At 50.2% G+C, this 14,028-nt stretch overlaps 1 protein-coding gene across 2 annotated transcripts in view; it reads left to right on the forward strand.

Moving 5' to 3' along the window:
- Window positions 1–13,731, forward strand: part of SALL1 (spalt like transcription factor 1) — a 14,197-nt gene extending 466 nt beyond the window's left edge. Inside the window, exons 1-3 of one of the 2 annotated variants that reach the window (XM_039241286.1) lie at window positions 1,323–1,380; window positions 8,685–12,118; window positions 13,240–13,731. In XM_039241286.1, the coding sequence (XP_039097217.1) occupies window positions 1,374–1,380; window positions 8,685–12,118; window positions 13,240–13,677 (3,879 nt within the window). In that variant the 5' untranslated portion in view covers window positions 1,323–1,373 and the 3' untranslated portion in view covers window positions 13,678–13,731. Of the gene's footprint in view, window positions 1–1,322; window positions 1,381–8,684; window positions 12,119–13,239 lie in introns of those variants that run through there. The other variant, XM_039241277.1, reaches the window with a different exon arrangement.
- Window positions 13,732–14,028: the final 297 nt, after the last annotated feature.

Below are 14,028 nucleotides of genomic sequence, written 5' to 3' on the forward strand. Positions count from 1 at the left end.
CCCGGCTCCTCCGGCCCGGCTTTTCCGGGGAGCCGCGGCCCGGGCCCGCGGAGCCGGCTGGACGCGGGGCGGGCGGAGGTCGGCCGCGCTGGGCCCCGTGCGCTCCCCGCGCTGCGCCCGGGGCCCCCGGGCAGGCCTCCGCCGCCCCGGCCCTGCCGCCCCGCGGGAAGGAAGTTTACTTGGTGCTCCGGGCTGAACTCCCAGCGCGGGGGAGCCCCCTTGTGCCGCGCCCCCCCGAAGCGCTCACAGTCCACCTGGGCCCGCGCGGAGGAGTAGGGTGTCTTTAGGGGTTCAGAGCTGCCAGAAGACGGGGACCTGTGTCGGGGCGCCCGAGCCCGACACGCCGGGGTCGCGCGGCAGGGGAGTAGCGTGCTCTTTGCTGCTGGGTGCTTCCGAGACAGTGCAGGCGGACGGGGAACGGTTTCGGGGGGCCCGCGACCCAAGTTTATCCCCGCATCTTCCCTCCCAATACGTGCACCCCCTGCCCAGCCCCGAGGAGATCTTTAGGTTGGGTGTGCGCCCGCAGAGGATCGTGCTTCCAGGAATCCTAAGGGTCTTTTTCCAGGGCGTGGGGGGGTGGGGGGACTCTCCATCCAGAGGAGAACATCCTCCCCACCCCCCCGCCTCCGAAACAGAGGCATTCGCTTTCTTGGGTGCAGGCGACAACTGCGGGGTCCCGAAGGAATGAACAAGTCTAGAACAAAGTTTGTGTGAGGGCGCCGAGGCCGAGAGTAGGAGAGATCCCGGCAGGGGATTTAGGGTACGGGGGGGGGGCCTCGAGTCCCTCCTTGTCCCTGAAGGTGGTTCACTCTAGGGGCCTCCGAGTGCCCAGGCCCAGCGCCGCAGGCGAAGGAGCGGCGCCCGGTTCGGTCCCGGGCAAGATGCTCGCCTCTCGGCCGCGGGACCCCCGCGGGGGCTCCGCGGCTCCGGGTGCCACTCGGAGCGCTCAAATCCTGGGCAGCCTTGTGGGGTACGGAGGAGGGAGCCTGGACCCCGACAGGGTTCATGAGCGTGCCCCTGGATCGGCACCTCTGTCCACTGAAATCTGCGGCCGCCCGGGCCCCGCGGTCCCCGGGCTGCTTGCCCAGAGGCCTGCTTCTCCGCAGAGCTGGGCTGGGGACCCGCGCTGAGCCCGGGCAAGGCAGGCGCTCCCACCCCCGTCACCCAGGCTGTCGGGAGAGGGGACTGCCGGCATGGGGGAGTCCCTGTAAGAAATTGGGGAGAACTGAGGCCGATTAAGAATTGTTTACAAATATTTGCACCCCCCACCCCAGTACTTTCTCCAGCGTCAAGCCTTACCCCGAGTCTCTGCGATTTTTAGTCCGCTGTGATGAGCCCCCGAACCCCGCTTTCCACCCGAGGCCATACCGGGGATGCGAGGTAAATCTGGGTGAAATTACCCAAGGCCGCAGCAGCAGCTCCGAATATTTTTTCCGGGTTTTCTCCGCCGGTTTCTTCTGCTTCTCTCGCCCCCACACCCTCTTTCCTAAAGTTTCTGATGAGACCTTCCGCCCCGGAATACTGTTCAAGTTCCCAGTGTGTGTAGGAAAAACCGAAACGGTAGAAGAAAGCGTTTTTCGGATCTTGTGTTTTGTTTTGTGAATTTGTACTGATTTCACACGTTTTCAAAAAAGGAGCCAAAGGCTCCGTCTTCGGGAAGAAATGATGTATGGTAGATCTTTGCCTTTCTCCTGTCGCCTTCTGAATCCGGAATTTTTAATAGTTAAGGCTTCTCATAAAGCGATAGTGTAAAAGGAGTTCACTACCTCTTACCATTATTATTTATTAGGACTTTTTTTTTTTTTAGTTTATTTGAGCTTTGAGGTAAGTTAATTAAGTAACTGAATCAAGTTTCCTTTTCTTTTTTCCTCGTTCTTTCTTCCTCTTTCCGTCTCTTTCCTTTTTCTTCTCTTTTTTTTTTTTCTCCCCCAAAGCTGATTCATTGTCCTAAGAAGCAGTAAAGTGTTAGGGGCAAGGAGTCCAGAGCTACTCTCTCCTCTTTCTCACCTCTCCCCACCCCCCCCTTTCTTCGGTGGTAATGGTTTTAGGTTATGACTGTTTTTACATGGTTGAACAATAAGTTTGAGGGAAGCTGCCTAGAGGGTAGATTTTGTAATAGGGTTACAGGATTTAGTATGTTGTAATAATATTAGTACACAACTAATCCTTCTCAGCGTCTGACTTTACAGGAGGACCTTCCACACTCTGCATCTTTTTATTTGGGTGCAGTTGAGAGATGGAGGGACCAGCAATATCTGTTCGTTTCCCTACACAGAACACACACTTGAAAGAGTCGATGGCGTTGGAGGGTTTGGTGTGGTTTTTGGTTTTGTTTGGGGGTTTCTCTTTTCACACGTAGGAAGCTTACTGCATTTTTAGAAGACAACGCCTCACTCAAACAACGTGGTTCCTTTTCCCTCCACCGTAAAATGGTCTGAAAGTATGGTGCACAAAACATCGAACAAACCGCGTTAAGTCTAGCCGGTGCCCTTAACAGATGGTGGCACTTCAAGATTGGGATATCTGCCTATAGCAGGACCTGCAAAAGTTTGTGGACCCCAGTAAGAGGAGCCTTGTACTGTGTGTCCTGCATGAGTGTGTTTGTGTGTGTGTGTGCGCACGCGTGCGTGTGTGCATGTGGGTGCACGCGCATACAAAGAAAGCCAGAGCCACGCTAAACAGACACACGGGTAACTCCATCAGGACAAGTTCAAGAAAACAAGATGATGTGGTCGGTCTTCCCATGTGCATGTTTTAATTCTACTTGGGTGCAGCTGTAATGCCACAAACACCCTGCATTAAAGTTGGGAATTTTTCTATTTCTTACGCAACCAGGATCATGGCGCAGATTAACTTGTCTTTTAAGTAACAGTCAGCGAGCGAGCCTGGAATTATTTGTAGAAAGATGAAAGATGACTGCCCCCGGAAAAATTATTTACTGAGAAATACTTCTGAGGAAGGGGGCTGTTAGAATCTAATGATTTTCTGTGTGGGTTCTTCACTGAACTCTGGGGTGTGTGTGTGTGTGTGTGTTTTGGGGTTTCCTTCCTTTGGGGTGTTTCTAACACTCAAGTTAACTGCAGGGATGGCCTTGTTCAGACTCCATTCATTTATTAAAGTATTGTGGCGCTCAGCTTTTTCAAGGAAAGGATAATATTGGAAGAAAGATAAAAACATCATGAACTGGAGATAAAACATTGACTCCTATAAAGTATCATAAACATTCCTCTTATTTATATTAATAATGAAATTCTATTATTTACCAAAGTAATTTACTCATTGTGAGCTGCTTAATGGCAAGACATTGATTTCTGGGCCCAAAAGGTTACAGAGAACTATAATTAATTGCTTTTTTTGAAAAACCGACACCTGCAAGATAAGGCAGTTGGAAAGAATTCATGTTCATTCAGGCCTATTTTAAGTTTGTGGCATCATGGAAGATTCTGGATGAGAAAACGCAGTTTGGGGGGAATTTGCATCGGGCTGCAGATACTCTCTGAAATGGTGAAAAACAAACACCCAGACAAAGTGTAGTTGGGCATGAGAGAGCCTCTGCCAAAGTGACTCTGTGAGAGTGAGCATCTCGTGGTCTCTTGTACAATCAAGTTTCTCTGTGGTTTATAGGTCCAAGCGCCAATTTATAGGTTATTCTTTGGGGACTTTATTTCATTTCTGCGTTTGCAGGTAGCAAGTCCTCTCCACCGAGAGCCCTTCGGAAGGCAGAGACCCACGTTTCTCATGGGGACATCTTAGTGGGAGTCCGAGCGGTCAGCGCCGCCCCCCCCCCCCCAACTCGCCTCGCAGTTTGCTAAGTTTTTTGAAATGGTTCAAAGCCAGGCTCCTGGAACAAAGTCCTCGTGCAGTCTTAATTCGCTTTTTCCACCGACCTGTCCTGGTGCAGCTGGCCAAGGCGTCCAAAATATTCTTAGATTACCAGAACTGCAGTGACGTAGCAGTGTAGCGAGAGATGGTAAATTATCCTGAGCCCCAGCACCCCTCCCCCCCACAGAAAAAAGTGTGTGTGCCAGGCTTTACAAAAGCTAAAGTGTCGAGCTGTTTTAACCTTTGCTAGCCTCCTCCCATGCAGAGGTGACAAGGTCCAGATCATAATATGTCCTTCAGTATCTTCCCAGTGACCCCCAAATTGAGTCTTGCTAGTCACTTAGCAGGAAGTTAGTAGTTTATTTTAGTTTCACCTTATCAGCTTGGCGTCTTTTCCTAACCTTATTCCCCGGTCACCCTCAGATACCAGACCCCCAAAGGGGAAGATTGACAGGTAGTTCCCATAGCTCAGCTTTACCCTCAAACAACAGGGATTTAGTTTCTTGTGCCTCTGCCAATGTTTATGTAGTCAAAGTTTACATCTCGCCTTAAGGAGTCTCTCTTTTTACGCGTCACTGGAATAGGAAAGCCACAAAGAAGTTTCTGAACAAACCCTTGCAAGTGGAACCCCATCTAGCGTTCAGTTTGATTCATCCGAGGGGAAGACATTTTCCCCTTTTCATTGATTGTGTCCGTTAGGTGGGCTGGTGTCCCCGTTTGAAAAGCAGTGTCTTGCCCATGCTGTTATTTTTCCCGGAGCTTTCGCTTGTATTCTTCCACTCAAGAACACACTAATTCCGGCCAGGACATGGAGGGAATTGAAGTGGGCCAGTAAATGTGTCATTTGGTTGCATATCACAGAGAGGAAACTTCAGACGTGACAGAGAATGTGCAGAGCGTATGTGGCAGTGTTTAAAATTTCTTTGGCATCTTCAGCTGGACACTCGGATTTTGGGCTTTTCCCAGATCGGTGCAAAACAATAATGATAATAAGAGAAAGGTGAAAGACCGATCAGTCAGAAATGTGGGTGATGGCCTCTCCAAATTGGTCTCCGGGAAAAAGCAGCCTGTTAAAACTAGGCTCCCAAATCCTAGTCACGAGAGGTTCTATTAAAAATGTTAATGTGATCTTAAGGTAATGGAAAATAAAGTGAAGGCTCTTTCTGAAGCACTCCAAAAAAGAAAACTAAATGTGGTAGAAAAGGGTTGTTTTGTTTTGTTTTGTTTTGTTTTGTTTTGTTTTCCTGGCTGGCTAAACCTTGCTGTGTGGGGCATAGTTTTATTTTTGTTTTCACAGTAGACAGATATACTGGAACACTTCCATTTTCTGCCTCCTATTCTGCAATGTTTGGTGGAGATGACGAAAAACCGACAAATTTGAATTGGGGGTCAAGTACCTAAATAGCACAAGAACTAAAACAGCTGGGTTTTAGTATAAACTAAAGGAACTACAAGTTCACCCCCTTTTCCGCTAAAAAAAAAAAAAAACCAGACAAATCCTGGGGACCTTTGTGTGTGTGCATACTCAGAAAACCACTACTTCTAAAATTTTCCTGTCCGACCAGGATGATAAAATTAATTTGTATGCAGAATCCATAGAGAAGGGACTGGAATGTTATTTTCACCACAGCACAGAGAGCAAGGCAACTGTATTTACTATAATGGGGTCACCAGTTGCAATCCTGTGTAACAGATTACGGAGAAACAAGATAGCAGCCGGCCAGAAAAAAATGAATTAGAACGTGTTAGTGCGCGTGTGTCTTGTTACAACTTAAAATATTCCCTTTGGTGGTTAAAGATTCAAACTAGTCTTTGTGTTTTCTCTTTGTTATTTTTGAGCCCCCCTTCCTTGGAATTCAGTTCAGAATGCAGATAGATGTAAAGTTAAGAGCTATTACAGTACAGCGACACCTGCTTTTGAAATAAATCAAAATAGATACCAGAATTTGTGTGTGTGTGTGTGTGTGTGTGTGTGTGTGTGCGCGCGCGCATGTGTTCATAAACATCCGGAAATTAAATTAGTCGACTCTACAGTGAGATCAAATGTCAGCTTATTAAAATGTTGTGAAAATCCACGCTGAAACCGGGCAGCTTTTTCACACAGTCCTTCTTCGAAGCAAGCAGGCATATTTTTAAGCACCTATATTTTCCATCCAGTTAGCACAACCCTAAATAGAAAAATGTTCAGGTTGAAAAACTTGGAAATTCTCAAGTGAGTCTTGAAGCAGCACGAATGTAGAATTCAAGCACAGGAAAGTAATAATCGGTGAAATCCTGTAAAGTAACCTTTGTATTTTGTCTATAGATTATGAGAATATCAGATGTTTATAAGTTATAAAGAATTAAAATGACCTTTAATCGTGAACACAGATGTGCTAAATATTTGAAGCAACTACATTGTAATGTGTACAATTGATGAAGTCAGTTTTCTGATTTCCCTTGCTAGTTATTTAGTCCTGAATCTGTCATTATTTGTCTAAGCCCAGCTGACCAAGCAAAACTGTGTTTTAAAGTGGCTTTATGTTTTGATAAATGTGAGCTGGTTGAAAAGTATTTTCCACTGAATGCAGAGCTTAATAGAACATGCTGACATAATAGTTTTAATGCATTTTGTTGAAAATGTGTGAACAAACAGAATAGCTTTTGTTCCTTCATAATTGGCTGTAAAAGTAGATGGAAACATAACCATTACATATGGAAATGTGCAAAGAGAAAGAAATAACATTTCTGTTGAATATATTAGGAATTGCATTTCCTAGTTTAAAATAAGCATCTGAAATGGATGCATCATTTAAAATTGGTTGTCAAAATAAGAAGCTTTAAACAGAATTTTTGTCACATTATTTTTGTCCCAAGTTAAGCGACGTAACTTTAGCGAATTTCCTTTAATATTTTGTTTACATTATTTTAAGGCAGGGGGAGAGACAGAAAGTGCTTAGAACAGCACCTTGAATGTGCACAGGAATCCGGTGCCAATTAGGATGATTAAACATTAAATTAAAACTGAATCATTATTGGTATTTTCTGCTACAGCCAAGATCTGTTTGGTATTGTTAATGCATTTTGCTGCATACCCTTGTGGAGATTAAAAGATGGGTATTAGAAAAGCTGGCTTGTTAAGTATAACTTAGCTACTCAAATAACACTCGCAGTGAATAAAGTGTGCCTACATTTGGCATACTTCACTGGGGCTTCTCATCAGCCCGGCATCACGCAAGGCAAATAGAGTTAAAGGAATTCCCACAAGTTAGTATTTAGGTATTAATTCTATTTTCCAGAATGCAAGACTACTGAAGCCATTTGGGATGTTCGCCCCAAACAGGCAAAAGCCTGCCTCTTACCAGTTGACTCTTAAGTTTACCAAAAAAAAAGCAACATTTTGAGTTTGTATTTATTCATATTTGCAATTAGTTGTTGTTTTTTTTTTTTTTCTCCCCCTGCAAGTTTTCTGGGAGATTCAATTTGGAAGTCATGGAAACTAACTATTATCTGATTCAGTTCTGCAGAAAAGCATGCAGGGAGGTAATCCTTGAATTAAACAGTTCTTTTTTTTTTTTTTTTTTTTTTTTTTTTCACAGCCTTCGGAGATGACCACACAGCATTTGTACAACAGAAGTTGGTGTTCCCCATGCTGGGCAAACAATGGGGCTCCATCCTGTCTTTGAATAGGACGTTAGCTTGGAGTTGGAGATTTTTATGTGTAATTTACAAATGGATCTTAGTGAGAAGAAATCTGAGCAACCCGTGGAAACAAACATGAAATAAAGGGATTTTTTATAATGAACGGGTCAGGACAATCTGTTAAACAATCGCTAACAGTTAAGAGCAAACTGTTTTTAACGGCATTCAGACAGGGAGAATTGCACAGCATTTTCCAAAGCAAGAATGATCTCCTCCCTCCCCCTTAACTGCACGTCCTTCTATAAGTTGATGTTGAATCAGAAATGTAAATCTTGGGCCGGGTTTTTATAGATAGAAAGAGCACTCTGGATGAAATGTTTAGAGGCGTGACGTTGCCATTTGGAGCCCAGTGGCGTATATAACTTGAATAGCGGAATTGGTAGCCAGGGTTGCATTCTTTAATTTTAAAAATAAACATGCCGTGGGGTGATCTATAGGTGCCAGGCAGGCCTTGTAACGGATTATGATCATTGTGTTTCTCTTCGGTGTGTGTGTGTGTGTGTGTGTATGTGTGTGTGTGCTGCTTTCTTGTTTGTATTCAACTGAGTCTTGAGCGGTTTGGAGGATTTGTTACTGGTGGGGCTAACGCGTGTTTGTCACTGATCAGCCTTAGCTCCGGTTCTGGGTAGGGGCTGGAGGTGATTTTGAAGTTGTCAGTCCTAGGCTTGGCGATATGCATTTCTCTCCCCTCCCTTGTCAACAACTGATTGGAATCTGAATGACTACAAATTAGTTTAGTGACAGAACAAACTGTCACAGATATCTTTGAATCAGTTGAAAATGAATAAGGTTGACAGAAACTCAAGAGCCTAATAAGTCCTCAGAATGGATGCTGGACCCTCTCTGGATGAGTAGACAATAAGGTGTATAAAATATTGGAAATCAATAGTTTGCTATGGAATTTCATTATGCACCAATGTCTTTGCTTGGTAGTATTTTATATTTTGATGGATTATCTGAAGACCAAGGCTATCTGAGAGACTGGATTGATAGGGATTCCTCCACACCCCTTAAAATTTAATTAGGAAGGTTCTTGGGTAATATCGACAGATCTGGCAGGCCAAGAGCCTTAAGTTTTGAAGACGGAAGACAGTTGATCAACTTGCTGCTTGCTTCGAAGTCACGGGTGACCCCGTGTGTCCCGGCCCCCTTTCTAACCCTGTCTCTTTGGATGTTTGCAGGAGACACAGAGAAAGGTCAACCAAATCGCACCACCAAGAGCAAGGACGCCCACGTCTGTGGCCGGTGCTGCGCCGAGTTCTTTGAATTATCAGATCTTCTCCTCCACAAGAAGAACTGTACTAAAAATCAATTAGTTTTAATCGTCCATGAGAGCCCAGCCACCCCACCTCACACCTTCTCTCCCAGTCCCCCTCCCGATAATCCCGACGAACAAATGAATGACACCGTTAACACAACAGATCAGGCCGAAAGCGGCGACCTTCCGGAACGCGGCGGACGCGACAGGGAGGAGTCCATGGAGGTGGAGGCCCCGGCGGCCAGCAAAGGTGGCGGCGCTGCTCTGGGCGGGGGCGGGAGCGGGGTCACCCCAGGCTGCAGCGGAGGCCCCTCCGCAGGTACCTCAGCGATCACAACCTCTCTACCTCAACTTGGGGACCTGACGGCACTGGGCAACTTCTCCGTGATCAACAGCAACGTCATCATCGAGAACCTGCAGAGCACCAAGGTGGCGGTGGCCCAGTTCTCGCAGGAGGCGAGGTGCGGCGGGGCCCCGGGGGGCAAGCTGGCCGTCCCCGCTCTCATGGAGCAGCTCCTGGCCTTGCAGCAGCAGCAGATCCACCAGCTGCAGCTGATCGAGCAGATCCGTCACCAAATACTGCTGTTGGCCTCTCAGAACGCAGACTTGCCAACATCCTCTAGTCCTTCTCAAGGTACTTTACGAACATCTGCCAACCCCTTGTCCACACTAAGTTCCCACTTGTCTCAGCAGCTGGCGGCAGCGGCTGGATTGGCCCAGAGCCTCGCCAGCCAGTCGGCCAGCATCAGCGGTGTGAAGCAGCCCCCCCCCCTCCAGCTACCTCAGAGCACTTCTGGCCACACCATCGCACCCAACAGCGGCTCTTCCCCCGGCATTAACCTTCTGGCGGCAGCGGTGACCTCCCCGTCCTCGGAAAAAGCGGCCCCGAGCGCCGGCGCCTCCCACGCCAGTGACCCGGCAGCCCCCACGTCATCGTCACCAGCTTTTGCAATAAGCAGTTTATTGAGTCCTGCGTCTAATCCACTTCTACCTCAGCCGGCCCCCGCTAACTCGGTTTTCCCCAGCCCTTTGCCCAACATCGGAACGACCGCCGAGGATTTAAGCTCCCTGTCGGCCTTGGCCCAGCAGAGAAAAAGCAAGCCACCAAATGTCACCGCCTTCGAAGCGAAAAGCGCTTCGGACGAGGCGTTCTTCAAACACAAGTGCAGGTTCTGCGCAAAGGTCTTTGGGAGCGACAGTGCCTTGCAGATCCACCTGCGCTCCCATACCGGGGAGAGGCCGTTCAAGTGCAACATCTGTGGGAACAGGTTCTCCACCAAGGGGAACCTCAAAGTCCACTTTCAGCGCCACAAAGAGAAGTACCCTCATATCCAGATGAACCCCTATCCCGTGCCTGAGCATCTGGACAATATCCCCACTAGTACCGGCATCCCGTATGGCATGTCCATTCCTCCGGAAAAGCCGGTCACCAGCTGGCTCGACACCAAACCGGTCCTGCCCACTCTGACCACTTCGGTCGGCCTGCCGTTGCCCCCGACCCTCCCGAGCCTCGCCCCCTTCATCAAGACCGAAGAGCCAGCCCCGATCCCCATAAGCCACTCGACCAGCAGCCCCCCAGGCTCAGTCAAAAGTGACTCCGGGGCCCCTGAGGCGGCCACGAGAAACCCAGGGGGGCTCGCGGAGGAGGCCGAAGGGTCCACTGCGCTACCCTCTGGCGGCAAGAGTGAAGATGGCAGCGTGGCCCCCAGCTCGGCCCCGGCAGCCAGCAGCAGCTCGCTGAGCTCCCCGGTGGCGGTGGCGGCGGACGGTGGCCCTGGTACCCGGACCGCCGCGTTCTCCAACCCCTTGTTGCCGCTCATGTCTGAGCAGTTCAAGGCGAAGTTTCCTTTTGGGGGACTCTTGGACTCGGCCCAGGCATCGGAGACCTCCAAGCTTCAGCAGTTGGTAGAGAACATTGACAAGAAGGCCACCGACCCCAACGAGTGTATCATCTGCCACCGGGTCCTCAGTTGTCAGAGCGCCTTGAAGATGCACTACCGGACGCACACCGGGGAGAGGCCCTTTAAGTGTAAGATCTGCGGCCGGGCTTTCACCACGAAAGGGAACCTCAAAACCCACTACAGTGTCCACCGTGCCATGCCCCCGCTCCGAGTCCAGCACTCATGCCCCATCTGCCAGAAGAAGTTCACCAACGCCGTGGTCCTGCAGCAGCACATTCGGATGCACATGGGAGGCCAGATCCCCAACACCCCAGTCCCCGACAGCTACCCCGAGTCCATGGAGTCCGACACGGGCTCCTTCGATGAGAAGAATTTCGACGACCTGGACAACTTCTCCGATGAGAACATGGAGGACTGTCCTGAGGGCAGCATCCCCGACACGCCCAAGTCCGCCGATGCGTCCCAGGACAGCTTATGTTCCTCGCCTTTGCCCCTGGAGATGTCGAGCATCGCTGCTTTGGAAAACCAGATGAAGATGATCAATGCCGGCCTGGCAGAGCAGCTGCAGGCCAGCCTGAAGTCCGTGGAGAACGGCTCCGTCGAGGGGGACGTGCTGACCAACGACTCGTCCTCGGTGGGCGGCGACATGGAGAGCCAGAGCGCTGGCAGCCCGGCCATCTCAGAGTCTACCTCCTCCGTGCAGGCTCTGTCCCCGTCCAACAGCACCCAGGAACTCCACAAGTCGCCCGGCGTGGAGGAGAAGCCGCAGAGAGCAGTCCCGAGCGAGTTCGCCAATGGTTTGTCCCCCACCCCAGTGAACGGCGGGGCTCTGGATTTGACGTCTAGTCACGCAGAGAAAATCATCAAGGAAGATTCTTTGGGGATCCTCTTCCCTTTCAGAGACCGGGGTAAATTTAAAAATACTGCTTGCGACATTTGTGGCAAAACCTTTGCTTGTCAGAGTGCCTTGGACATTCACTACAGAAGTCATACCAAAGAGAGACCATTTATTTGCACGGTTTGCAATCGCGGCTTTTCCACAAAGGGTAACTTGAAGCAGCACATGTTGACACATCAGATGCGGGACCTACCATCGCAGCTCTTTGAGCCCAGCTCCAGCCTCGGCCCCAATCAGAACTCGGCGGTCATCCCCGCCAACTCGTTGTCATCTCTCATCAAGACAGAGGTCAACGGCTTCGTGCATGTCACTCCTCAGGACAGCAAGGACACCTCCGCCGGTCACGTCCCCTCCGGGCCTCTGTCCTCCTCTGCCACGTCCCCAGTCCTGCTCCCGGCTCTGCCCAGGAGGACCCCCAAACAGCACTACTGCAACACGTGTGGCAAAACCTTCTCCTCGTCGAGTGCCCTGCAGATTCACGAGCGAACTCACACTGGAGAGAAACCCTTTGCTTGCACTATTTGTGGGAGAGCTTTCACGACAAAAGGCAATCTGAAGGTACCTCACTCTGTCTGTCCCTCGCCCGCGCACCCAGCCAGCAGCCCGATTGATTGTGCTGCATGCCCCCGGAGCACCCACGTGGGGAGAGGGCGCCTGCCGCACGCGGCCCACCAAGGCCGAGGGCCCGGGAGGGTCAGGGTTGGGGCAGGTGCCTTGGGGGCCTGCGGAACGTGAGAGCACATTGAATAATCCGGTGCCTCCACGAAGCAGCCGCCCATCTCTTGTTGTGTCGCTAAGTGCACCAAATGAATGGCCTCACCTACCAAGTAAGAAAGCCCGGCGTTGCCACGGGGTATTGATTAAAGACCTCCACGTGGCCTGCGAGCCGCCCGCATCACTTCATAATTCCAGCCCTCCTCGGCGGACGCAGCTATTTTTCACAACCGTGCAGCCCAGCCTGGCGTGTTTTCCTAAAACACCGTAACGTCCCTGCCCGGCTAATGGGTATTATGATAATTGATCCTACACGGCCTCCCGATATGTGCTGGAAATCGAGCAAATACGCTTAGATTCTAGAGCAACAGTTGAGCGCTCTCGCTGTGTACATTTTTTTGTTGACAGAGCCTTTCTCTAGAGATCGCGGCCAGTAAAGCGAGAGGAATAATTACTTTCTGGCCTTTTCTCGCCGCGTGCGGGCCCTCCGATGGGCAATCTGCGAGGGGTCCTTTCTTCCCATCTGAAAAGGACGTTTATAGGGTAGAGGGTGTCAGATACAATACTTACCACCGCAATGAGAGTGGACATAACAATTCTCACCCTGCAAGGAGCTATCTGCGACAGACTGGCCTGCTGGAGGCCATTATAAGCTAAATACGGGTAATAAAAAAGGAGTAAGTGAGGCAGGCGTCTTTACCCAGGAAGAGGGAAGGCGGCCCCGGGGCCGGGGGGAAGCGAGCACGTTATTAGGAGGCGCGGCCGGAGCGGACGTCCCCATCACCTTCTCCGCTGCCTGGCACTTAATAAGAATAGACGTGTGGGCCACTTGCTCTGTCGGGTGTTGGGATATGAGCTGAGACAGATTCAACTATTAAGCTTCTCCCTTCCTCTCTCTCTTTCTCTCTCTCCCTTTTTTTTTTTTTCTCTACCCCCTCCTCCCGCCCCCCCCGCCCCCCTCTCAGGTACACATGGGCACTCACATGTGGAACAGCACGCCTGCGCGCCGGGGTCGGCGGCTCTCTGTGGATGGCCCCATGACCTTTCTAGGAGGCAATCCTGTCAAGTTCCCAGAAATGTTCCAGAAGGATTTGGCGGCCAGGTCAGGAAGCGGGGATCCTTCCAGTTTCTGGAACCAGTACGCGGCGGCACTCTCTAACGGGCTGGCCATGAAGGCCAACGAGATCTCCGTCATTCAGAATGGCGGCATCCCTCCACTTCCTGGGAGCCTCAGCGGGAGCAGCTCACCTGTCAGTGGGCTGACGGGAAATCTGGAGAAGCTCCAGAACTCAGAGCCCAGCGCTCCGCTGGCTGGCCTGGAGAAGATGGCCAGCAGTGAGAACGGAACCAGCTTCCGTTTCACCCGCTTCGTGGAGGACAGCAAGGAGATTGTCACAAGCTAGAGCAACCCCTGGCTGGAGGAACAGCAGCCCCCTTCCAGAAGGAGACCCACCGTTGCCTCCTCCCCGGCCCCCCCCCCCCCACCCCCACCCCGGCCCCGGCCCTCCTGGTTCCCCCAGATCTATGAACTACAACATGATGAAGACATTCTTTTGTACCTTGTTCAACTTCTAGAGTTATAAGAAAGCTTATTTATTAGTGATATAACCTTGCTTTGCAAACAGAATGCAAGCGTTAACTTTGGTCTTCTGTATTTTGGACTAAATACTAATTGACTAGAGCGCTGTAACATTTATGGCAATCGCAAGTTGCCCTGCTAGGCGGTCTTAATCTGGCATTAACTTATTTTCTAT

The sequence above is a fragment of the Hyaena hyaena genome, unplaced genomic scaffold, assembly GCF_003009895.1.
Source record: "Hyaena hyaena isolate Hyena2069 unplaced genomic scaffold, ASM300989v1 scaffold_7, whole genome shotgun sequence".
Classification (NCBI taxonomy): domain Eukaryota; kingdom Metazoa; phylum Chordata; class Mammalia; order Carnivora; family Hyaenidae; genus Hyaena; species Hyaena hyaena.